Source organism: Mustela nigripes, chromosome 7 (assembly GCF_022355385.1).
Source record: "Mustela nigripes isolate SB6536 chromosome 7, MUSNIG.SB6536, whole genome shotgun sequence".
Taxonomy (NCBI): Eukaryota; Metazoa; Chordata; class Mammalia; order Carnivora; family Mustelidae; genus Mustela; species Mustela nigripes.
The window spans coordinates 37,171,803-37,198,803 of record NC_081563.1 but is presented as its reverse complement, the minus strand read 5'-3'; the positions used below and the strand labels follow the sequence as shown (position 1 = coordinate 37,198,803).

The 27,001-nt window shown below is 37.9% G+C and overlaps 1 protein-coding gene across 1 annotated transcript; it reads left to right on the top strand.

Annotated features, from left to right (window-relative positions):
• The first annotated feature begins 128 nt into the window (after positions 1-128).
• On the top strand, positions 129-25,552 carry ZC3H8 (zinc finger CCCH-type containing 8). The gene is made up of 9 exons (XM_059405606.1): positions 129-302; positions 3,958-4,072; positions 12,821-13,055; positions 14,016-14,149; positions 16,546-16,668; positions 17,086-17,199; positions 18,344-18,451; positions 19,763-19,812; positions 24,960-25,552. The coding sequence occupies exons 1-8, from the start codon at positions 133-135 to the stop codon at positions 19,790-19,792; spliced, it is 1,029 nt and encodes a 342-aa protein (XP_059261589.1). The 5' UTR covers positions 129-132; the 3' UTR covers positions 19,793-19,812; positions 24,960-25,552.
• The last annotated feature ends 1,449 nt before the right edge of the window (positions 25,553-27,001 follow it).

Here is a 27,001-nt window from a genome sequence, read left to right as displayed (position 1 = left end):
TATGTTAGCTAACATCAAAATGCACACCAAAAAAACACAAACAATCAACAAAAACCCCAATTACCCTGGCGCCTGCGCAGAGCCACGGGGAAGGAGAGAGCAGACGTGCGCGGGGGCGGGGCGGGGCGGCGCATGCGCGAGGCGACCTGCGGCCGGAGCCCGGAGCTGGGTCCCTCCTCCTCATGCGGTGGTTGTTACTCTAGCTGCGGGGCCCTCGCGAGGGTGATGGATTTTGAGAATCTTTTCTCCAAACCCCCCAACCCGGCCCTGGGTAAAAAACCGACCACGGACTTTGATGAAAGGTGATTCCCCCCATCTTTTCATGCTTTGATCGCAGGGGCCCCAGTCGGATTCCGCCTTTTGGTTCCATTCGGAGGCAGCCCGGGCCGCGTGTGGGCCACGCCGCTGGGTCGTGCGGGGAGTGCGTGGGCGAGCGTGTGGGGTCAGCCTGGCTGGCGCGGGGGTCGGACGTGGAGAGGTCGCTCTGGAGCCGCGGGAACGGTAGCCGGCCATGGGGCTCGGTTCGTAAGACGCCACGGCCAGAGGTGCCGGGACCCTGCTTCAGGGGACCCGCGGGGTCCAGGGAGCGATCGCAGGAGGCTCCCCTTTCCCTGCGCTCCTGACCCTGGAGACTCGGTTGGAAACCTCCATGTGTTCCCACATGACTCTTCCTTCCACCGGACCGTCAGCTCGTAGGGGACAGATCATTTGTCATTTCTCACTGACACATGTTAAACACCTTTGTTTGTTTGTTTGTTCAAGAAAAACCCGAAACCCTAAGTTTATTAAGCAATGAGGGTAAATAGTAAATAATTTGCCTTTAGTTCATTTTGCATCAGAAGACCCTAAAGACCACAGTAAAGCAGCAAACATCGTTTGGATGTAACGTTTCCTTTAGGTTGAGAAAGGGACTGACTCTACTAGCCAAATGGTGCTAATTTATTAATCTCATTTAGAGAGGTGTATAGTGTAATTTATTTACACCCAGATATTCATTTACTTTTTTTCTGTTTGAAGTGCTAAAAACCAACTTCTAAACCTGTGTGTTTTCCCCAGTTTCCTTAAGCTGAAACGGAGACACACAGCCTTTTGTTCCTTTATTTCATTCATTCTCTTAATCTGGTTGATTTTTACTTCCTGATATCGCTCAGATTTGTTCACTTATACCTTAATTGAAACTATTACCTTAATTCAGGCTGCCATCAAAAGTTTTACTTAAGTGCTTTACGTGAAATGCGTCATTTAATCTTAACCTTGAAGAAAAGGTACTGTCCTTGTTTTTGCAGATGAGAAAATTGAGGCACAGAGAGGAACATAACTTGCCAAGATCGCACAATTTAAGTGGCAAAGCTAGGACCAAGTTACCCATGATTTGATTTCTTTGTTTCTAAGGCAAGATTACTAACATAAAATAAGATCTATAAATACTGAAAAGAGAGAAAGACATTAATAACTTACAGATAGTATGATCCACCTACAAAGGAAAACAAGAGGAACGTTAATAAACTATTAAAATCCATAGGAGAATTCAGCAAGGTGAATGAATCATCACAAGACAATAGCCGCATGTTAGAAAACAATAGCATCTATCAATTTGAAAATGGGTGGGACAGAACATTCTATTCATAAAAACTGTACTAAACTACATAAAAGACACTTCTGAATTTTTGCCCAAATGTTAGATGTGGAATGGTATTGAAGTATGAAGAGCATCTGTGAACAGTTCCTTGTTCATATCCTTTGCTGTTTTTCTCTCCATTGGTCCTTCTCTTTAAAATTTTAGGAACTCTTATCAGCAGATATTTTACTTCGTATTTGTTATTTGCCTTTTGACTGTGTTTATGGCATTATTTTCATTGCATAAAGGATTTTTTTGTTTGTTTTAAATAAGGTTCCAGGAATCAATCTTTTATGGTTTTGAGTTTTTTCTTAGTAATTTTATGAGGGGATTATTTATTTTTTTTTTTTAAAGATTTTATTTATTTATTTGACAGACAGAGATCACAAGTAGGCAGAGAAGCAGGCAGAGGGAGAAGAGGAAGCAGGCTCCCTGCTGAGCAGAGAGCCCATCCTGGGGCTTGAACCCAGGACCCTGGGATCATGACCTGAGCCGAAGACAGGCTTTAACCCACTGAGACACCCAGGCGCCCCGGGGATTACTTATTTCTTGAGCACCTGCCATTATCCTAGGCCCTGGGGCTATAGCAATAAATAAACAAAAGAGATAAAAATCTCCATATTCATGAGATTTTATACCCCCCTCCCTCAGACAATGCATAAATAGATAGTATTTTGGGTGATAATAAATACCATGGAGAAAATGAAAGCTGGGTAGCAGGGAAGGAAGAGAGGATGGGATGGCTGGGAGAATGTAGATATTTTATTTTATTTTTAAAAAGATTTTATTTCTTTGACAGAGAAAGACTTCACAAGTAGGCAGAGCAGCAGGCAGAGAGAGGGGGAAGCAGACTCTCTGCTGAGCAGAGAGCCCAGTGCGGAGCTTGATCCCAGGACCCTGAGATCATGACCTGAGCCCAAGGCAGAGGCTTAGCCCACTGCCATTGGCACTTATACCTACATTCAGGATACCTGGGTGGTATAATGAATGTAGGTATTTTAAAGAAGGTAGTTAAAGCCTTTGTAATATCACTGGTAAGTAATACTTGAGTAGGGGAGTGAGGCAGGTTGGTTTCTAGCAGAGAGAATATAAAGGTCCATATAAAGGTCTTGAGGTGGAGTGAGTGTGGGTGTGATTGGGTGATGGGAACAAAGTGGCCAGAGTGACAGCTGGAGTGGAGTTCAAGGAGCAGGACTTGAAGAGAAGTAGGACTTAAGAGGTACTGGGGGATATGGTCAGGGAGGCAGATCATGTAGGGACTTGTAGGTGCCGTAAGGACTTCCGCTTTTACCCTGAATGAGATGAAAGGCTATTAGAAGGTTTGCAACAAGAGTGACATTTTAGCAGGGTCATTGTGGTTGTGTTGAGAGTAGAATGTAACAGGGCAAGAGTAGTTTGGATCATAGTATTAGTAGTAAGAAGTGGTCAAATAAGGATATATTTTGAAGGTAAACTGGACTTTTCACAGATTGGATGGGGATATGGAAGGAGTATACATTACTACAAGGCTTGGGGTCAGTATCATTAGAAGGACGATTTGCTATTTAAAATAACAGGAGAGGGGCACCCGGGTGGCTCAGTTGGTTGAGCGTCTGCCTTTGGCTCAGGTCATGATCCCAGGATGAGTCCCGGGTCCTGAGTCCCGTGTCCAGAGTCTGATGTCAGGCTCCCTGCTCAGCAGAGACTCTGCTTCTCCCTCTCCCTCTGCCATTCCCCCCACTCATGCATGTATATATACACATATACATACATATATACACATATACATACACACACACACATATATATATATATTTTTTTTTTGGCAGGGTAGGAGGCTTTCTTTTTTCTTTTTTCTTACGTATATTTAAAGGTTAGAAGATCCTTGACCAGTTTAGTGTTCCTCATGTACGTACCTATGCTTAACATACTATATTAAAATCGCTTTATTTTTTTTCTCCCAAGCACATAGAAAGTTCTCAGAAGGCAGGGACCAGGTCTTTTTCATTGTTGTATCCCAGGATTTAAGGCCTACAGCCTGGTATATGGTGGATACTCAGTATCTGTTGAATGAATGCAGTGATGAATGAATGGTGGTTTATATAGCTCCTGTTACTAGACCATGAAGGTTATGTAATCTAAAATTTCAGCTTTCTGATTTACTTAGAAGCACATGTTGACATGTACTGCTCATCCTAAATTTGTATATTATTCCTTGGAGTATTTAGAGTAGAATTTGAGTTTGGAATTTCTTTGAGGGCAAGTAAAAGATAAGCCAAAGCCATTCATTTTAATGCTATGGTATGAACCATTTTGAGATTGAAAAAACTTCTTATGTTTATTTGATATTTTTGCTGCAGAATCGATGATGGAATAGATGATGCAGAAGTTGAGGAAACACAAGAAGAGAAAAGAAAAACACAAGAGAAAATAAAATGGGAAGTAAAACTGGAATGTGAGCAAATACCCAAAAAAGTAAGATTAAGTTGGCATATTGAAAAAAATGGAGAGGAGTGGGTGTGAGAAATTTGTTAGAGGTCCTGTTTGTCCCAGTTTAGTCAGCATTGGAGACCTAGTTGGCTTATATCAAGGAAACCTAGTAACACTTCAGAAAATTTATCATTCAGTCATTTAACATGAACTGTTTTAGTGTATTGCTTTTATTTTGATTTCCCCTGTTTCTGAAATGGGTTGTAAATGGTTTCAAAAACTTCTCTTTGCAAATTAGGTCGTAATTTTTAAGGATTTTGATTTGGTAATAACTTAACTAACCTTACTGATTTATAGCTTAAAGCTTATGTTACTTTGTTAGGACTGCTCTAACAAAGGACTGCAAATTAGTGACTTATACAACAGAAGTTGTCTTGCGTTTCTGGAGACTGGAAGCCTGAGATCAAAGTGTTGGCAGAGTTGGCTTCTTCTGAGGGCTGTGAGGGAGAATCTGTTTCATGCTCCTCCGGGAGTTTCTGGTGGTTTGCTGGCAATCTTTGGTGTTCCTTGGCATGGCTTCTAGAAGCATCACCTTGATCTTTACCTTCATATTTGAATTGTGTTCTCTCTATGTTCATATGTCTGTGTCTAAATATACCTTTTTTATAAGGACACCGGTCATAATGGATTACTGCTTACCCTAATGACCTCATCTTAACCAACTACACATGTAATGGCCCTATTTCCCGATAAGGCCACATAGTAAGGTAATAACTGTTATGAGTTCATCAGGAGAATTTGGGGAGGACACAGTCAACCCATAACAGCCAATATCTGCTCCTCTCTTGCCTCTCTTTGAACTTTTTTTTAATTGTGAAAAAAAATTTTTTTTAAGATTTTATTTGTCAGAGAGAGAGAGCGCGCGCACAAGTGTGGGGGAGCAGCAGGCAAAGGGAGAAGCAGACTTCCTCCTGAGCAAGGAGCCCTGATGCAGAACTCGATCCCAGGACTCTGGGGTTGTGATCTGAGCCAGAGGCAGCCACTTAACCAAGTGAGCCACCCAGGCGCCCCTTTTATTGTGGATTTTAACACACCACAAAATGATGGGTTTGAATTGGCAGTGAGACTCAAAAGACACAAATAGGCTTTAATGTGATCCTCTTACACTTAGCTTCATAAAAGTGTACAGGACAGAAAGTACAGGAGATATGGCATCCTCATCTCCTCAGCAAGCCTCTCAGCTACCCAAGTATATCACTTCTTTTACCCTTTAGGGCATGTATGGCTGTTGTGGACCAGAGCCAGGGTCTCAACCCTGAAAATCTGTGGCCTGGATTTTCCTCCATTTTTTTTTAAAGATTTATTTATTTGTGAGAAAGAGCACATACACGTGTGAGAGAGCATATGAATGGGGAAAGGGGCAGAGAGAGAAAACTCAAACAGGCTCTACGTTCAGCACGGAGCCCTACTCGGAGCTTGATCTCACGACCCTGAGATCATGACCCAAGCCGAAACCAAGAGCCTGACACTCAACCAACTAAGCCACCCATGCGTATTTTTTTTTTATACTGTTTTAGTCTCCTAGACCCCAGTCCTTCATGCCCAGTTAAAGGTCCCTACCTATAGGAGATAGGTAGGCGGAACACGCTACGGTTACTTAAAATAGATTCCAATAAACAGTTCTGTGACTAGGTGGACACCTGCATTATTCCTAAGTAGGCTTGCTTCGGCCCAGGCTCTTTACTCACAAGTTGTAAAACATCAATGTGCAGTATCACAGCTGACTAAAAAGAGAACACCCAGGGAGAGACTTCACTAATTCAAGAAAGAACATTGCCCGCAAAGCCTCTAATGCCTTTTTTCTCGGTTGTTAGTCCTTTGTTTCCTCCTAGAAGTAACTAGAATCCTAACTTGCATGCTAATCACTTCCTTGCCCTTCTTTACAGTTTTAGTTTTACTACAAATGCTGTCAGCCTTAAAAATACAGTTCTTCCTTGCCAATTTTTACACTTTATAGAAATAGAATAGTATTGTATGTGTTCTTTCTGTTGACTTTTTCCCAACATTATAAGATTCATAGATGTATACTTGTCTGTTTATTTTCTAAGCTGGATAGTATTCCATTATTGAATATACTAGATTTCATTGTTGGTCGACATTTGGTCTGATTTCCATTTTTTTTTTTAATTTTATTTATTTATTTGACAGAAATCACAAGTAGACTGAGAGGCAGGCAGAGAGAGAGAGAGGGAAGCAGGCTCCCTGCCGAGCAGAGAGCCCGATGCGGGACTCGATCCCAGGACGCTGAGATCATGACCTGAGCCGAAGGCAGTGGCTTAACCCACTGAGCCACCCAGGCGCCCCTGATTTCCATTTTTGGAGGTTATGGGTAGTGCTGCTGCGTTCTTTCGCTTGTATCCTGTTGCCCATGCACTCTATAGTTACCGAAGTGTAAAACTGCTGGGTCTTAGAGTATAAGCATCTTTACCTTTACCTTAATGCCAAACTGTCCTCCAATCCAAAGTGGTTCTACCAATTTTATTCCCAGAGGTGGTGTATGAAGGACTATATTTCTGCTGCTCCTCACTTGGTATTGTCATCCATCGTATTTTTCACCATCTGATGAAGTAGCTCATTGTAACTAAGTTTGCATTTTCTTGATTACTGTTGGGATGAAGCATCTTTTCATATGCTGGTCCATTTGGATTTCCCTTTTTTAAGTGCCTGTTCAGATGTTTTTGTCTTATAATTATTGGTTTGTCTGTGTTTTTTCTTTCCTCGATTTGTAGTTCTTTATTTTGGATCATAAGGGTTTTTTTTCCTTTTATTGTGGGTTATGTGTTGCAGATATCTGCTCATTTTGTGGCTTTACACAATGGTATATTTTTTCATTAAAAGTTCATAATGTTCATATATTCAAATTTATTTAATGTTCTTTATGGTTAGTGTTTTATTCAAATATCCCAAGATAATAAAAATCTTTTACTATGATGTCTTCCAAAAGATTTATTGTTTTCTTTTCACATTTAAGTTTGCAGCCATCTGTAATTGATTTTTCCATTTGTAACTGTGAAGTAGGGGTGACAAATTTTGTTTTATTTTATTCCATTTTTTTCATGTTATCATATCCAGTTGTTCCAGCACCATTCACTGGGGGAAAGAATTGTCTTTCCCCACACTGGTCTGCAGTGTCACCATTGTAAAATCAAGTGCTCACGTTTGATGGGTTTGTTTCTGGAATCAGTTTGCCTTCTTTTTTTTTTTTTTTAATTAATTAATTAATTAATTTGACAGAGATCACAAGTGGGCAGAGAGGTAGGCAGAGAGAGAGGGGGAAGCAGGCTCCCTGCCAAGCAGAGAGCACAATTTGAGCAGAGAGCACAATGCGGGGCTTGATCCCAGGACTATGGGATCATGACCTGAGCCGAAGGCAGAGGCTTTAACCCACTGAGCCACCCAGGTACCCCAGGGACTCCATTTGCTTCTGCTGGTTTATCTGTTTAGCTCTCCCCCAAGACCTCACTATGTTAATTGTTGCAGCTTTATAATAAGTTTGGATGTCAGGCAACCAAATCCTCTCCCCTTGTTTTTCTTCCTTAAATGTCTTGGGTATTTTTTTAACCCTTTGTATTTCTTTTTTTTTTCCCCCCTCTTTTTATTTTTATTTGCATTTATTCCATGCAGAATTTTCTCCCTGGCCATAAGTTTTTGTTTCTTTAGTCTCTTCTGGAATATCTTTTTCTTCTGTGCAAACTTCTCTTCTGGTTTAGGAACAATGTGCTCTTTTTCAGTAAGGATCATCTCGATGAGGCAGGGAGAGCTCATTATACGGGTTAATCTGATTGTGAGCCCTCTACGCCGCGTCTTAGGGGCTTTGCTCACCTGGCTGTACTCAATGACCAGAGAGGGAATCGATATATAAACCCTTAAGTTCAGCATTACTCTCTGCATTTTTTTTTTGTAAGATTTTACTTATTTATTTGACAGACAGAGATCACAGGTAGGCAGAGAAGCAGGCAGAGAGGAGGAAGCAGGTTCCCTGCTGAGCAGAGAGCCCAACGCGGGGCTCAATCCCAGGACTTTGGTATCATGACCTGAGCTGAAGGCAGAGGCTTTAACCCACTGAGCCACCCATGCGCCCCAACTCTCTGAGTTTTTAAGCAGTAAAAATTCAGCACTCTTCTTGGGCTGTCGACCTTGTGTCCAGCCCGCTGTTCGGCCTGGGCACACCTCCCAACTCCACCACTGTAGTGATGGAATGGTACACACTGCTTATGCAAAGTGATATCTTTTAGATAGTTGGTGGATTTTCAGATATGCATGCTCTGGATGGCCTGGGCAGTTTCATGTGCGTTCTTAAAGTGAACAGAAAGATTTGAACTGTTTGATTTGCATGATTTTTTGGGGTTTTCTAGGTCAAACAAAGAGCGAACCATTTTCAGAGGTCACCTCAGGCCAGTTGGGGAAGAGAGGCCTTTAGCATTTTTTTTTTTTAAGATTTTATTTATTTATTTGACAGAGAGAGATCACAAGCAGGCAGAGAGGCAGGCAGAGAGAGGAGGAAGCAGGCTCTCCGCAGAGCAGAGAGCCCAATGCGGGGCTCGATCCCATGATGCTGGGATCATGACCTGAGCCGAAGGCAGAGGCTTTAACCCACTGAGCCACCCAGGCGCCCCGGCCTTTTGCATTTCTATATGAATTTTAGAATGTTTGTCAAGTTCCTTGGAAAATCCTAGTCAGATCTTCATTGGGAATACATTTAATCTACAGATCATTCGGAAGAGAATTGACATCTTTAGAATATTGAATTGTCTAATCTTTCTCTCAACAGTGTTTTGTAATTTTCTTTGTAGATATTTTACATCTTCTATACTTTTTGTTAGGCTTATTGCTAGGTGTTTGATGAGGCTATTATAAATTACATCTTTTTTTAAGCATCATTTTCTTATTGTGGGTTTCTCATAATTTAACTATTCAAGAGTTCTTTCTTGTTCTTTGTTTTGATGTTAGAGATTTCTGGCATCTTTTTCATATATAATGTCTTGAATGTCTTTATGGTCTGTTTTGCAGCTACTCAACTCTGCTTTTGTAATGTGAAAGCAGCTAGTACAGTATGTAAATGAATGAGTATGGCTGTGTTCCATTAAATTTTCTTTATGGATACTGAAGTTTGAATTTTGTATAACTTTCATTGTCATGAAATGTTATTCTCTTTGTGTTTTTTCCTCCAACCATTTAAAAAAATCTGAGGACCATTCTTAGCTTGCTGACCATTACAGAAACAGGTGGTAAGATGGATTTGGCCTTGGGATCATAGTTTAATGACACCTGCTCTAAAGTTTTGTGATATGTTTTTGTGTTCCCTCATTGTCCCTTGATTTAAGAAAGGCTGGAAGAGTTGATGGATGGCCTTTGCTTATGTGTTAGTGGGTCTGTGTCTATAGGCTTTTCCTCCAGATGGGAAGCCTGATTGGGCATTCAGTACATGGGTGGGCTGTGCAGATAGGATAGGTAAGTTTCCTCCAGCATAGTAGTTCTTTTTTTTTCCCCCAGTATAGTAGTTCTTAACCTTCATTGTGCTCTGTACTCCTTTTGGTAGCCTAGTGAAGCCCATGGATCCCTTCTCAAAATCATGTTTTTTTTACTGAATAAAATGAAATACATTGGATTACAAAGAAAATTTAATTTATTGAAATACAGTTATCAAAAAAAGTAGAAAATAATATGTTCTTCATTAATACACTAAGTAATTAGAAGTTCCAGCAGTAGGTCTAATTGTAACTTTGACATAGTGGTGAACATAAAAGATATTTTGAGATTTGCAACAACTGTCATGTGATATATGAAAGTACTAGTGACAATGGCAGATACTGTTGATACTACTGTTTGTTCCCTATGTTCAGGACAGCAGAATGCTAAATGTCAACTTAGAGGTTGATGTAAATAATGTGTGGGTTTTACCCTCATTCATTGTTCATTGAATTTTGCCCATAGACCCATGTGAGGAATTTCTTCTTCAAAGCAGGGTAGAACTTCTGTTGTACATTGAGGGGATAGAGTATATTTCTGGTAGGGGTTGCTCCCAAGTGCCAGAATGTGGAGGACTTCACGGTGGGGTCTTAGTACCCGCACAAGAAGATCTGGCTTTATCAGACATTTTATTCAATTTCTTTATTTTCTTTTTTGCCTGGGATAAATTTCTCTTTGAATGTATTCTGGTGAGGGATGGGAAAGAATTTGTTATAATAGCTTTGTCTGTTTTTATTGTAGCATCTTCATCCATCCTAGTTTGTAGGCCATTTCTCACACTCCAACTGAAGTCCAACATCCCAATTATAACTTGCTTTTTGTTTTTCAAAAACTTGCCAAGAATTTGTTAGACTTTTCTTAATTACTGATGAATGTACTTCATGTGCTCCCCCACCCCCACTAATATTATGGAACTATTTTTATATTTCTGTACTTTTATTTCTGTGGAGTCTCAGGAGGCCATACTATTCAATAAATTCTCCTGAATTAGAAATATTTTCCTTAAAAAAGAACTTTATTTAGTCTCCTTCATTAAAGGGAAAAATGTTTAGTATATTTATATGTTTTCTAAATTTTATAGAGAACAACAAATATCAAAGTAATGAGTTTAGGGCTAGCTGCATGAAGAAAAGTATTAAAGCAGTCATTTGTATTTTGTGTCTTCATTGCCCTCTGAAAAGAATAATATCAATTTGTAATACTCATGTCTACTGTATAATAAAACAACATAGTTGATGATTGTCCTGGTTTTGTTTATGTTGCCATGTCATCTCACCTCTTCATTTATACAAATCAGACACGTTATCACCTCTTAAAGGGGTATTTTGTGTGTAAGGGAGCACCTACTCATTTGGATCATTGTGATATTGTGATTCAGATGTACTGAATAGAATTTCATCTCTGTATTTTCCTAAGCCAAATTTTGTGGGAGCTGTTGCATAATTGAGTGATTCTCCCTGTGCCCACTAAATAAAATCAAAGGCCAGAAACAGGGTAAACATAATAATCATCACAGGAATTAGCCAACTTTTTCATAAAGGACCAGGTATCTTTCATAAAAGACCAGTGCATCTTGTTGACTTTGTGAGCTGTATTGACTCTGTCACGAATAAACAGGTATAGATAACAGGGACGTGAATGAGTGGGTGTGACTGTATTCCAGCAAAACTTTGATTAACAAAAACAGGAGGCCAGGCTGACATCTGCAGACCCCTGGCCAGATGTTATGTTTACAAGTTTGTTCTTTGGTATTGGTTTTAAAAGGTGCCCTTTTGGGGTGCCTGGGTGGCTCAGTGGGTTAAGCCTCTGCCTTCAGCTCAGGTCATAGTCTCAGGATCCTGGGATTGAGCCCCACATTGGGCTCTTTGCTCAGTGGGGAGTCTGCTTCCCCCTCTCCCTCTGCCTGCCTCTCTGCCTACTTGAGCTCTCTCTCTCTCTCTCTGTCAAATAAATAATTAAAATCTTCAAAACAAAACAAAACAAAACAAAAATAAACAGTGCTCTTGAAAACTTAGAGACAGGGAACTTGGTGGCCTGGTATTTTTGGATTGGTTAAAAGTCTTGTCTGATATAATGAAGATGAGGTAGTAGTGTACATTGGGGCCCTTGTCAGGTTAGGAAACTATCTCCATTTATCTCAGACAGGGAGCAAATTCATTTCATAGGTCTATGATCAGTCCTCTGGTATACAACTCCTAGCTTTGAAGTTAACATCAAAAGTAAGCCATAAAATTGGACTACCTGGTATATTTTATAATAGTGATTCTTCTGGTTTGTTTTTTGTTTGTTTTGAGTCTACTGCCTTCATCAGTTAAGTGGAAGTAGATAAGAGTCCAGACCCCAGAGCACGGTCTGGAGCAGGATCATTGGCCAGTTTAATGGTAGACATGTTATCTCTTCCTGACATCAAAATAGGAGCCTTGTAGCACTTGGACGTTTCTTTATAAGCCTTTTAATTAAAATGTGTCATACATACTAACTGTAATTATATAACTTGATACACTTGTGTCACCAGGTGTAGACCTGTATACCAGCGTTTGGACGTTCTTGTACACAAAATACTTTAAGTTGTCTGCTGTGATCATCTCAGGCTGACTCAGGGTCAGCTGCCATACCCAGCTTCCTGTTCCTGTGGGCACCTGTGCTCGCTTCTGTTGCCTTGGGGTTGCTGCACCAAAAGAGTTAGAAAACTCTTTCTGAAAGTAAAGTTAACTTGATTACAGAGAACTGGGCAGTTCTTTGTTCCTTGTCATCTGTGTGAGCCACCAACGCTGTGAGTTACAGGAAAAATAATGGGCTTTGCTATCAGTGATGTATTTTAGTATAGTGGATTTTCAGTTGGGCCATTAGAGTTTACTTACTCTTTTATGAAGTGTTGAGTTATTGAATTAAACCATTTGAAAGCATAGTTGATACAGAGGGAGAAATAAAACATGAAGTATAATACTGTAGTTCAGTCAAATAAATTATATTAAATAATTAATATTTGGGGGTTTACTCTTTTAATTCAGTAAAGCATTACTGAATTCAGAATTTCCATCAAATTTTTTTCAAGGATGGATATGTTCTGTTGGTTTTTGTTTTGTTTTTAGTTCTGGAACATTTAAAAAATGTAAGAGTGGAAACAATAGTATACGAACCCCTATATATCATCACCCAACCTCAGCAATGATCAGTTCATGGCCAGTCTTTATTTCTTCTTTATAACCAAATTGTTTTGAATCATGCCAGCTTTTTAAAATTGGAAATTTGATTTTTACTTAGTTTAGGCACTTTGGGAACTCCACAACATCCCCGAAGAATTTGCAATATAGAAAATCAAGAAGTAAGGACTATGATGTGTATAGTGATAATGAAACCTGCAGTCAGGAATCAGAAGATAATTTTGCTAAAGAACTTCAGCAGTATATACAAGCTAAAGAAATGGCAAATGCTGCTCAATCCTTACCATTTCCTGAAGAATCAGTGAAGAAAGAGGGAGTGAAGGATACCCAGAAAGGTAAGGGTGAAACTATTTTGTCATTTGAAGTTTATATAGACAATCAGTCACAGTTGTCCGTAAGTGGACTGGGGTTTGGGGAGGGGGAGAGTTTCTTCTGCATTTTATTTCAAAGTAAGATCATGCTTTCCTTAGGTATTTACGCCAGATGTGAGCTTGCACGGCCTGAGATGCCCACTCCACCCCCCAAGCCTGGCTGTTCAGTGTACAAATGCAGAGTTTACAGGAGGGTTATCAAAGCCCATGACTGCTTTGAAAGGGAGAAGGCTAAATCCGTGACCTCTGCATATATGAAGGACAAGATGTGCCTGTTTATATTGCTCTCAGTTTAGAGAGGAATTGACTTAATGTCTGATACTGTGGTGTGTCAGACTATATATTCTTTTAGATTACTAAAATAAAATATATTCTTTTAGATGACTAAAATGAAATTTAGTCGTAGGTATGAGGACAAATGACAGCTATGGAAGACATTAATCTCCGTTTTACTGCCTTTTTTTGGGGGGGATTCTCTTATTTTATTTTCTAATGTAATCTGTGCACTCAGTGTGGGGCTTAAACTCACAATCCCTGGATCGAGAGTTGCACGCTCTACTGACTGAGCCAGCCGGGCTAAATCCGTGGCCTCTGCATATATGAGAACATTGTTTGTATGTAGAAGGTTTTCAGTGAAAACCCTGACAGTATTATATAAGGTAATTTTAAACATTTGAAGCTTTTGCTGCTAGAGTGCTATGGCAATTCCTAGTTAGCTCCATAACACTCTGAACCCTTCAAAAGGATCTGGCTTATGGCAAGCAAGAGTCAGACGCTTAAGCAACTAAGCCACCCAGGCGCCCCTATAGAGTGTACCTTAGAGTAACCTGCTGTTGTGCCTTCATGTTCTCATAAATTAAAATTAAACTTTTAACACTTAGTGTCTAAGATTTAAACACATAAGATTAATTTTCTTGTTTTCAGCTGTTAAACAAAATAATAAAAACCCAAAAGCTGCCCAGAAGAATGGTAAACAGAAGAAAATGAAGCGAAAACGGGCTGGCGCGGACCAGAAAGGATCCAACGCTTCCTTGCAGAACAGAAGCTCACAGGAACAGGTCGGTACAAGAGTGCAGGCGTGCGGAGGACACTTACTTGCTGCAGAGTTTTTAATCTTACACCACCATGACGAGCCACAGAACAAGGGTTCTCTGATGGTGAAAAATCTCCTCACCGTCAGTGGGCTCTCCCATGTTCTTCGCTGTCACTGTCACAGCTGCCTTCCCTCTCGCTCACCCTGGGTTAAGCCTTGGTGTTGTCCCTGTTTACTTCAGTACGTGCATATGATTCCCTTGATTTTAGACTGTTGTACTGTCAATGACTGGAAAAACAGGGGAAGCAGGGAGAAGATAAAGAGCCCAAGGGAGCACTTCAAAAGTCACAGAGTCTTATAGAGTTTCTACTGTTGCGGTTCCTGTGGACATGAAAAAGGAGTATTTGTGAGCGTTGACCTTATAAAACACCCCAACCCTCCTGGTATTTTGATTTTGTTCTTTAGAACTTCCTCTTCCTTATGTGGTCCATATACACTATGGAGTATTAATGCCTCCATCAGCAAGGATGAATACCCAGCTTTTGTAGCAACATGGAAGGGACTGGAAGAGATTATGCTGAGTGAAATAAGTCAAGCAGAGAGAGTCAATTATCATACGGTTTCACTTATTTGTGGAGCATAACAAATAACATGGAGGACAAGGGGAGATGGAGAAGAGAAGGGAGTTGAGGGAAATTGGAAGGGGAGGTGAACCATGAGAGACTATGGACTCTGAAAAACAACCTGAGGGTCTTGAAGGGGCGGGGGGTGGGAGGTTGGGGGAACCAGGTGGTGGGTATTAGGGAGGGTACGTATTGCATGGAGCACTGGGTGTGGTGCAAAAACAATGAATACTGTTACGCTGAAAAGAAATAAAAAATTAAAAAAAAAAAAAAAAAGAACTTCCTCTATCTTGGTCTGCGGATGTTTTCAGGATAGGACAATAAGGACTCTGCTTTTCTGAGAGCTCCTAAACTAACCTTTTTTCTTAGGCTTGGTCCAGAAGACAAGAGTTAGGGGTGATAAAATATTAGATCAAATATAATAGAAAAACATATTTATGTAAAAATCTTGCCTTGCTTCCATATTTTACAAATGAGGAATCTGAAGCCCTAGGAGTTCAGGTAACTGCTCAGAGTCACACAGGGCCAGGCCACAGCTGGAACTTTATTTCCTGACCCCATCAGTATTCCCTGTGATTCTTTTGGTTTACATTGACTCAAATGATCATTCAGCAGACAGCTTTCCTACATGAGGAATGGATTATAAGCATGGTTAGAGTTTAATAACATAGTCAGATAAAACCAAGGATTTACACTGACCCATCTTTATTAGACACAATTTTGATGGTGTTAAGTGGAAATTTGACTTTATTACAAAGCAGATCACATAAATGTAGTTAGGTCCCTTCTTTGCACATACTAAATTCGTAAAACCATTCAGAAATTTGGTATTGTAAGAGCTATAAACTACACACAAGTTAACACACTAAAAATAGTTTATATTTCTGAAAAGCTAGAATGTATTATGAAATTCCCCTTTTTTATATAAAAGTCACCTTTTGTTTTTATATCTCTTTTGCCATCTTTGAGGTTTTATTTTTAGTAATGTTTGTTAACTTGAGCTGGTTATTATTCCCTCCTCTCACTCAGAGATCATCTCATTGGAATTAAAGAGCACGCTGCTTTTGGTTCACCTTACAGTTTCCAGTTTTGTCTCCATTGTTAAGAGCCTTATTCCTAGACTTCGTTAAATTTTTTTATCTGATTTTTTAAAAAGATTTTATTTATTTATTTGAGAGAATGAGAGAGAGAAAAGAGAGAGGGTTAGGGGGAGAAGCAGACTCCCTGCTGAGCAGGGAGCCCAGTGGAGGATTCGATTCTGGGACTCCAGGATCATGACCTGAGCTGAAGGCAGTCCCTTTACCAACTGAGCCACCAGGCGCCCTTTTTTTAATCTGATTTTTAAAAATGAGGGTGGGGCATCTGGGTGGCTCAGTGGGTTAAGCCTCTGCCTTCGGCTCAGTTCATGGTCTCAGGGTCCTGGGATTGAGCCCCACATCGGGGTCTGTGCTCAGGAGGGAGCCTGCTTCCCCCTTTTTCTCTGCCTGCCTCTCTGCCTTCTTGTGATCTCGCTCTCTCTCTCTTTCTGTCTGTCAAATAAATAAATAAAATATTTAAAAAAAAATAAGGGCAGAGTATAATAAAATATTTGAATTGCACACACACTAATACTCAGTGCTGGAATGCTGTTATAATTGGCAGAATATTTATTTTTTCAACTGATGTGTAAAACTTCAAGTCTTTCAAATAAAGAGTCACTTCGTAATGTTTTAAAGGTGGTTAAAATGATTTTGTGCAATGGAATAAAATATTTAAATTTCTATTTCTCACATTTAGTTGTTTGTTTTTGTTTTCAAAGGATGATAAACCTAAGGAGAAGCAGCCGCGTGTGAGAATGAGTCAGGGATTCATCAACCAACATACAGTGGAACGGAAGGGGAAACAAATTTGTAAATATTTTCTTGAAAGGAAATGCATTAAGGTATAAAAAGCTATGTAAGCAAAAATATACTAAAATGTGAAGTATAACAAAAATGTGCTAAAGCCAACTCCCATTTCCATTGGATAGTCTAAAAGCATACCTGTACATTTTTATAACTGTTTCCTTCTGGAAGATTCAACTAGAATACTTTATTGAAATATTCCTCTATGTTTTAGAAAGATACTTTTTAAAAAATGCTTTGAGTTAAAAATGTTTAGGTCTTAAGATTTTAAGCAGGTATGTGTGGTATGGTTATAAGATAGCTCTTTACGAATTAGACTGTAGTAAAAAAAAAAGTTTTATACTTTAGTGTTTCTGAGACTTTCTGGAATCATTTGCTTATCTTAAGCTTAGTAATAATTGAATGACTTAACTTTGAGAATGTTAATGGCTTTTCCTTGTTCTGTTTTGGCTCAGGGAGACCAGTGTAAATTTGATCATGATGCCGAGATAGAGAAGAAAAAGGAAATGTGTAAATTTTATGTACAAGGATATTGTACCAGAGGTGAAAACTGCCTATATTTGCATAATATCCTTTATCACAAAATATAATAACTACTTTTTCTAAATATTTACATGAACATTTTAAATACATGTAATTTTCAATGAAACCCATGTTTTAGCTATGGTAAAATTATGTTATCCAAGCCCAACTCAGTATCAGAGTGGTTAACTGTGTAGGTTGTTTTTTTTTTTCCCAAAGAAAGAAAAGATGGATTCTTTAGCAATTCTCTCAAATCAAGATCATTCACCTGGGTATAGATAACAGCAGGTTCATGAGACCTATTCAGCCCCCAGAAAGACTGTCAGAATTTCTGCTGTGACATTAACTAATTGTATTTATATTCACGTAAGTTACTTTGTTATTGTTGTTGTTCTTTAATGATCTTATTTTTAAGTAGTCTCTGCAACCAATGTGGGACTCAAATTTACAACTCTGCAATCAAGGGTTGCATGCTCTATGACTGAGCCTGCTAGGTGCCCTCATCTAAACTACTTCAAAAAAAGGAGGAGGAGGAATTACATAATTTGGGAGTACTTATTTTCTATATATTCTATACCAAATAGAGGTTAATTGTCTCTTAGTTTGGAAAATAACCCTAACTCTCAGTGCAAATGGTACAGACATGTTGTGAAAACATGGAACATAAACCTTTTAGGGTAATAGCACCTTTGGGCACCACAAAAGTTGTTTTCCATCAGTCATTCAATAGAAGGAATCTCAATACTAACTTGAGCGTTTTTTCCTAGAAAATAATATTGAAGTTGTTTAATTGATCCTATTTTAAACAAGCCTTATATCTGAAGGATTCAGATTTGTGAGGCCTATCATTGTTATTGACTTTAATTTCCCCACCCCAAAAGAATGCTTTAAAGTATTTGAAATACACAGCCTTTTCTTAAATCGGTGAAATATGCTGGTAGTTTATTGTGAAAATGGATATGAAGGAAAAACATCCTGTGATAGCCATTAAACTGAATTTATATGGTTATTCTAAAATTAGATGTTTCATGTAATGCAGTTAGTATTCTACTGTCTCATATTTTAAATAGAGATTTTAGTGTTTCTACTATTAGGAAAGACCTTTATAGAGGGCAAATAAAGTCAGTAAATTAATAACAAAATATTTTAATTGGATTAAACATGTTCTCTTCCTTAACATTTGGATTACATGAATATCCTTGCAAGTTTTACCATACAGGAACAAAGTGTTATCAGGGTGAATATTGCAAGTTTTCACATTCTCCACTGACTCCTGAAACACAAGAATTGTTGGCCAAAGTAAGTACAATTTTAATTTTTGTTTTTCTTTTTTAAAGAGAATGTTTGAACTAAAGACTAACTTTGAACTAAGAATTTTGAAAATACACTCTTCTTTAAGGTTACCATAGGGGATGTATTAGGACTGACAGTCTTAGAATTTAATTCCATATAGAAAATTAATATTTATATATATATATTTTGTAGCTTAAAGGAAAATTTATACTTACTGCTGGTGAGAACATTCCAGTTTATACTAATACAAGCAATAAGTATAAATTGAATGTTCTTAAAACCTTCAATGTAGTTAGCAACCTTGGTAGCCAAGCTAACCAAAGGAAAACAAAATAAATAGGAGAACTAGTACTCCTGTTACAATCTTAGAAGGAAAGCAAAGAATCATTGGATGGTAAATATTTCTAGAGTTACACATACTCAAGTAGTTATTTCAAAAGTTTTCTTTACCAGGCGCCTGGGTGGCTCAGTCGGTTAGGCATCTGCCTTCAGCTTGCCGTGATCCCACAGTCCTGGAATTGTTGGGCTCTCTGCTCAGTGTGGGAGCCTGCCACTTTTTTCTTTGCCCACCTCTCATGCTCGCTCGCTCTCTCTGTCTCTCTTTATCTCTCACTCATATACATAAAAGCGTTAAAAATTTCTTTTTCTTCAAATACTCTTTCAGGGCACCTGGGTTTCTCAGTGGGTTAAGCCTCTGCCTTCGGCTCAGGTCATGATCTCAGGTTCCTGGGATTGAGTCCCTCATTGGGCTCTCTGCTCAGCAGGAAGCCTGCTTCCCCACCCCCTCTCTCTCTACCTGCCTCTCTGCCTACTTGTGATCTGTCTGATTTATAAATAAATCTTTAAACAAACAAAAAAACCTTTTTCAATGAGGAAAGATAACTGAAAAATAAGTCATTTATATTCTTTCATTTGCTATGTGTTAATTGGAATTAGTGTCTTCAAAATTAAATTGAAATATAGGGGAAAATAAAAGATTCTCCTAGAACCAAGCCATACCATCTTGTGGCAGAAAGTTCTCTTGAGTAATACAGATATTAGAAAGTCAAATGTACTTATTTCTGGATATTTTTAGGTTGTAAAAATGAAGGCTTACCCTGGAATTAAAAGTCATACCAAATATTTTGTTGTTACTATGAAATATATATGAAAAAAAGATAGATATAAAAGTTGTCTTTCAGGCCTCATTGTAAACATTAAGTGATTACTAGGATAAATAGTGTTGGACTCACTAGACAGTTCTAAGAGCATTATGATGTACCTGAATTAGACATTGATGCATAAAAATGATTGTGTGATTTTTTTTTTTCATATTAGGTTTTGGATACTGAAAAGAAGTCATCATGAAAATAAAAGGCATAAAAAAGGTAAATTTAGCTTTTAGCACATTTCCTTTTTGTTCTCTGAAACATCTGTAGAAATTGGCTTGGAAACATAGGACTTTTCAATTTTCTAAAATAGAAATCTTTTTCTTTATCTTCCCCTGCTAACAAATTATAAAATATTTGCTACCTATGCATGGATATTTATGTCCATGTCCTTGGGCCTACTTCCCTCTCTTAGTTTGTCACTATCTTTTGTAGTTTTATCCTCCTCTTTTGTTTCTCTGTAGACTTAGCAAGTGTGTGTGATCCGTGAAATAGTGTATTTGGTTTTGTGTTTGGATTTTATTTTAACAATAAATATTCTATGTACTCATTTATGTATTTATGTGACTTGCTATTTTCACTCATCATTACACTTCTTTTTTGGTGGGGGGTGGAGAGAGAGAGAGGGAGGGCAAGCCAGGGAGCAGGGGAGAGGGGCAGAGGAAGAGGGAGAGAGAATCTCAAGCAGGCTCCATGCCCAACTTGGAGCCGGATGCAGGGCTTGATCTCATAACCCTGAGATTATGACCTGAGGTGAAATCAAGAGTCAGATGCAGAACCAGCTGAGCCACCTAAGTGCCCCTCAACATTTTGTTTCTAGATTCATACATGTGGATACACATAGCTCTTATTCATTAATTTATACTTTCATATAGCATTTCATTCTATGAATATGTTAAAATTTATTTGGTCATTCATCTACTGATGGGCACTTAGGTTATTTTCAATTTTTTAAATATAAGGTACTGTTTTGTTTTTTTTTAATTTTTTTTTAAAGATTTTATTTATTTATTTATTTGACAGACAGAGATCACTAGTAGGCAGAGAGGCAGGCAGAGAGAGAGAGGAAGGGAAACAGGCTCCCTGCTGAGCAGAGAGCCCGATGCGGGGCTCGATCTCAGTACCCTGGGATCATGACCTGAGCTGAAGGCAGTGGCCTAACCGACTGAGCCACCCAGGCGTCCCATCTCATTCATATTTTTAAACTTGATTTTTCTATTTGAATAAAAAACTTTGCTGATTTCTCTTTTAAAGTTGATAATCTGAGTAAGGTTTTCTGGACTTTTTTGTAGACATACATCTGCATATAATGATTTTTATTCCTTCTGCAGTTCTTATTTATTTTTATTTTTCTTGTCTTGTTGACTAGGCCTTATAGTACAAGATTTAAGAACAGCTGTGTTGAAGTGTACATTATATATAATGCACTCATTTTAAGTGTACACCTCAGTTATGTTAAGTATATTCACACTGTTTTGCATCCAGTCTTCAGAACCTTTTCATCTTGCAAATGAAATTCTGAACCCATTTAACAGTAACTACCCATTCCCTCCCTCCCCCAAGCCCTTGGCAACCACCATTCTTCTTTATGTCTCTGATTTTGATGACACCAGATACCTCATGTAAGTGGGATCCTAGAATATTTGTCTTTTTTGTGACTGGCTCATTTCCCTTAACAGTATCTTCAAGGTTCATTAATGCAGCATGTGTCAGGATGTCCATCCTTTTTCAGGCTGAGTAATATTCCATTACTCAGTAATATATTATTCCTATTACTCATATTGCATACTGAGTAATATTCCATATTTAAAATGTATCTCCACATTTTGCTGAACCATTCATCTGTTGATGGTTACTTGGAGTGCTTCCGTGTTTTAACTGTTGTGAATAATGCTGTTATGAACATGACGTACAAATATCTTTTTGAAACTCTCCTTTCAATTTTGGGTGTATGTGCGGAAGTAGAATTGTTGGGCCATGTGTTAATTCTGTTCTTAATTTTTTTGAGGAACCACCATACTGTTTCCCATAGTAGCTTTACCATTTACATTCCCACCACAAGTACACAGGATTCCTATTTCCCCACATTCTCACCAACACTTGTTACTTTCTTTTTCTTTTTTTATTTGATAGTAGCCATTCTAATGGGTATGAGGTAGTAGGCATCTCATTGTAGTTACAATTTGCATTTTCCTAATGATTAATGATGTTGAGCATCTTTTCATGTGCTTATTGGCCATTTGTGTATCATCTTTGGAGAAATTCAAAGACTGTTCAAGTCCTTTGCACAATTTTGAATAGGGTTTTTGTTGTTTTAGAGAGTTCTCTAAATATTCGGGATTTTAATCACTTATGATAACATGACTTGCAAATATTTTCTCCCATTTTGTAAGTTGCCTTTTCACTCTGTTGATAGTGTTTTTTGATGTACAAGATTTTTAAATTTTCATGCAATCCAGTTTGTCTTTTTTTTTCTTGTGCTGTTTCTGCCTTTGGTCTCATATTCAGGAAATCACTGCTGAACCCAATGTTGTCAAACTTTTATCCTGTCTCTTTTTCCTAAGAGTTTTATAGTTCTAGCTCTTAGTTTAAGTCTTTAATTCATTTTGAGTTATTGGATGAAGAGATATAGGAGATAGAAGAGAGAAAACTTTTTAAGTCTTTGATTTTTAAGTCTAATTCATTTTGGGTTTAGGAAGTGTTACAACTTCATTCTTTTGCATTTAGATACTCAGTTTTGCCAGTCCCATTTGTTGAAAAGACTGTCATTTCCCCATTGAATGACTTTGGCATCCTTGTCAAAAATTATTTGACTGTGTGTGGGAAGGTTTATTTCTGAGCTCTGTGTTCTATTCCATTGGTTTTATATATGTTTGTTTTTATGCCAGTACCATATTATTTGATTATTATAGATTTATAGTCAGTTTTGAAATTTAGAAGTGTGAACCTCAACTTTGTTCTTTTTTAAGATTATTTTTGGCTATTTGAGGCCTGTTGAGATTCCATATGAATTTTAGGGTGGACTTTTGTTTCTGCCAAAAGTGTTACGATTTTGATAGTGAATGCACTGATACCATAGATCACTTTGGGCACTATTGACAACTATATTAAGTCTTTCCGATTCATGAACATGGGGTGCCTTTGCATTTATTTATGTTTTTATCTTCTTTCAGAAATGTTTTGTAGTTTTCATTGTACAAGCCTTTCACCATCTTGGTTAAATTTCCTAAGAATTTTATTCTCTTTGAGGTATAGTGAATGGAATTGTCTTCTTGACTTCCTTTTCAGATTGTGTGTAATTTGTGTACAGAAATAGAACTGATTCTTATGTGTTGACTTTATATCCTCCTGGTTTGTTGAATTCGTTTATTAGTTCTTTTTTTTTTTAAGATTTTATTTATTTATTTGATGGACAGAGATCACAAGTGGACAGAGAAAGAGGAGGAAGCAGGCTCCCTGCTGAGCAGAGAGCCTGATGAGGGACTCGATCCCAGAACCCTGGGATCCTGACCTGAGCCAAAGGCAGAGGCTTTAACCCACTGAGCTACCCAGGCGCCTCTTGTTTATTAGTTCTAACAAAAAGTATTTTTGTGGAAGCTTTAAGGTTTCCTACTTATAGATCATAGATTATACATGTAAATTATAGATATATAGATAAATGTTTTCTTAACATGATAAAATATATTATACCTTAATAAGAAAGTAAGCGTCATACTTAATGGGGAAACAATGGAGGCATTTCTACTAGAAGTGTTTATGTCCAGTGGGACTGTCTAGTTTCTGAAAGTTGAATAGAATTTCCCTCTGAAAACATCTATATGTGGTGCTGGTTTCATTTAAGAATGTCCTTGATGAAACAGTAAAGATTATTAATGTTAAACCTCAGTTCTTGGTATGTCTTGTCGATATTATGTATAGTGAAATGGAAAGACTTATAAAGTATTTCTACCTATTGAGTGGTATTCTCAAGGAAAAACATTTGTGTGCTTTTATCTTAATTGCAAGCTGAATTAGCTGTATTTTTTCATGAATACTCAAAATCAACTAAGGGACAGACTTTTTTTTTTCAGATGTAGACGTTCAGCAGGTACTTTTTCACAAATGAATGCAATTACCCCATTACTTCAAGGAAAGTAACTGAAAATATTCGTTATCAATGATAGAATTCTGGCTTTTGAGCAAAAATTATAATTTGGAACATTTGATCTATCTCTCTGAGCGTGATTGCTTTCCTATACTTTTTGTCAGAGTGGTTGGTAATATTAAAGACTATGATATTTTAAAATGTGGTGTTTTAAATAATGTATAATGAAACATTTGAAAGGTATGCATAAATTAGTAAGCTAATATTTCCAAATAAATAATGCACGGTGTTTCAAAATTATGCATGGGTTAAACATCCATCCAACCTACAATATAAATTATTGTGTTTTAATAACAGTACAAAAATTTCCTTCTTGGGGCACCTGGGTGGCTCAGTGGGTTAAAGCCTCTGCCTTCGGTTCAGGTCATGATCCCAGGGTCCTGGGATCGAGCCCTGCATCGGGCTCTCTGCTTGGCAAGGAGCCTGCTTTCTCCTCTCTTTCTGCCTGCCTCTCTGCCTACTTGTGATCTCTGTCAAATAAATAAATAAAATCTTTAAAAAATAATAATAATAGAATACCACCTTTAAAAAAAATTTCCTTCTTGTGGTTTCAGATTTATATTGTAACTCGAAATTTGGTTGCGTTTGCTTTTAGTATGTGTTTGCTCACCACTTTATTTTTTAGCTTTTCTGAATAAGTTTTAGCTTTTCTCATGTGGAGTATATAATATGGTTGGGTTTTGTTCTGTGAGCCAAATATAAAATCCTTTACTTCCTTTGATAAGTGAATAATTCACATTTATTGAAATGACTGAACGTTTGGGTTCGTTTCTCTCATTTTATAGTATAGTTGCTGTGTAAATTATGTTACATTTGTGTGTTTTCCCTATATGATGCATTTTCTTGTTTTTCTCTTTTATGTATTTTGCTTTTCTTCATCTCCTTTTTATCCTTTTGTTCTTTTTTATACTTTTATCCAATAAATCTTACTAAGTTTCCATTAAAATCTCTGCTGTCTTGTAATATAGTTTACATTTTTTATATGATCTCTTTTTTGTATCATTTCTGAGGTCAACTCTTGTTTCATTACTGGCATTTTTTTGTTCAATTTTTGTCTTAGTTTTTGAATTTTAATTCAGGATATTTAATTCAGTTTGGATTTTTGTGTTACAGTTTACTGCTGCTGCATGGCTGCATGGGGAAGGGAGTAGGGGTGGATAAGTTGGTAATTTTCACTGGCTGATGTGTTTTGTTGTTGGGTTTTTTTTTTTTTTTTCTGTAGTTTTGTATAGATGAAGAATACTTATGCCTACACCCGTTCAAGACTGTTGATTTGGAGTGGTTTACAAGAGTCCTCATTTAAAGCGCCCTCTTGTGTTGGTATGATGTTGTGCACCTTCTTTAATGGACGGTGTGGAGGGGACAGAATCTAGTGTACGAGTGAGGGAATTAGTCTTCACCAAGATACTCCAGCCGGTGGAACAAGAGGGGAGCATATATGGCAGAGATGCTGGCTGGTAGGTCAACTTTGTGGTACTGAATTGCAGAAGTCTTTTCTGATTGAGTTTTGTTAATAAAATAGAAAGAAAGGTTAACCTGAGTGAGGATGGATGAAGAGATACAGGAGATCGAAGAGAGAAAACTGTTAAGTTTCTCTAAGAAGACACTGGGATAATAGGTAGATGATGACTATAGTTAGGTCTTTTCATGTTGTTAAATACATTTGCAACATATTTTTAATGGTTGCTCATAATTTTGTTTTATGGCTTAAATTATGGTTTTGTGATGTTTTTTTTAAACCACTTTCCTGTTTTTTCCAATATCTTACTATTGTAAATAAAATGGAACAATGCCTCTTGCTATGCCATTCCTATACTTGGAGTTCTTAACTTTTTTTGTTGTTACGGCATGAGAATGGTTATTTTTTCATTGGTTCATAAACTGTAGTGAAATTGTACACTTGTGTAAAATGTAAATTTTAGAAGTGTGATGATATGTTTAACATGATAGTCAAAAGCAAAATTCTCCAAGCACAAATCACGAAATCCTAAATATGCACTTTTATATAGTGGTACTGATTATTATTAGAACAATACTGGAAGACTGAAACTGTCATCATCATATTGTTTTATTGGTGGGAAGACTAATAGCATCACTGACTTGCTGTATATAGAGTATACCAAAGGTAGCAAATTTTTAGCAAAGTTCTATTTGAAAATATGAGTCAGTTACTTTGCTTGTAACGTAATCCTGCTAAAGCAGGAAAGAGAATTGTGGGTACTTCCAGCAGAGGTTTATCAGACAAGGCCTGGGAAAGGAAGAAACCAGGATAGTTCTGGGCCATTAGCATTGGCAGTCTATGAGCTAGGAGGGAGTCCTCTCTTCATGCCCCAAGGTTGCTTGGTTCACTCCCTGGCAGTGGCTAGGGAGAAGGTAAGATGATGCACTAGAAGCTGCCAGAGGAAGTGACAGAGGAGAGAGGCTGAGTTGATATTTCAGAAGGATCCATTACAAAAGTCTTCAATAATTTAATGAAATTGTGCAAAGGAGCGATTATATTACTTGTAGAATGGATACTTTCTAGTTTTTAAACATCACATACAATTCAGAGGATTTCCAGATCCTGTCATAGCTCACAATTTTAGAAGGGCAATTTTATAGCAAACCTGTATGTAAATTAACATTGGTCAGCAATAAGCTAGCACTTGTGCATACTTATCATCTGTGGGCACTGTGCTATTTTATTTAAACTGTTTAACTTTCTTATTTAAGCCATATTACTCTATGAGATAGATAATGGGGTCAAAGGCATAGAAAAGAGAATAAATAGGAACATTTACCTTCTATTTTTTCTATTTCCATGAACCTTGAAAATACTTATATTTGATCTTCTATGACAGTTTAACAATTTATTTCTGTTAGGGTCCGTAATCAAAGGAGCAAGACTGATACAAAGCTAAGGTCAAGCAAAGCTTTATTTTGCGCCAAGCATGGAGAATCAAACCAACTGGTCAGGACCATCTCTTACATAGAGGCGACCCCTCCCAGCCTCACAGACTAACTTTTATAGAAGTGGTTGAGCCTGACTATACAGAGGTGGCTGTTAGGGTCCGTAATCAAAGGAGCGAGACTGATACAAAGTGAAGGTCAAGCAAAGCTTTATTTCGTGCCAAGCATCGAGAATCATACTGACCCGTCAGGGCCGTCTCTTGCAATGAGGCGACCCCTCCCAGCCTCACAGACTAACTTTTCTAGAGGTAGTTTAGCCAGGCTATACACAGGTGGCCAATTGAATTTCAATTCACCCTAGTGGATATATGCACG

What these genes read in the sequence shown, in the direction of transcription:
- ZC3H8 (XM_059405606.1), top strand. Translation starts at nt 133, where the DNA reads ATGCGCGAGGCGACCTGCGGCCGGAGCCCGGAGCTGGGTCCCTCCTCC. An exon ending in ACAGAAGCTCACAGGAACAG is followed by an intron (nt 14,150 to 16,545) that starts GTCGGTACAAGA and finishes TTGTTTTCAAAG; the next exon opens with GATGATAAACCTAAGGAGAA. An exon ending in CACAAGAATTGTTGGCCAAA is followed by an intron (nt 18,452 to 19,762) that starts GTAAGTACAATT and finishes TTTTCATATTAG; the next exon opens with GTTTTGGATACTGAAAAGAA.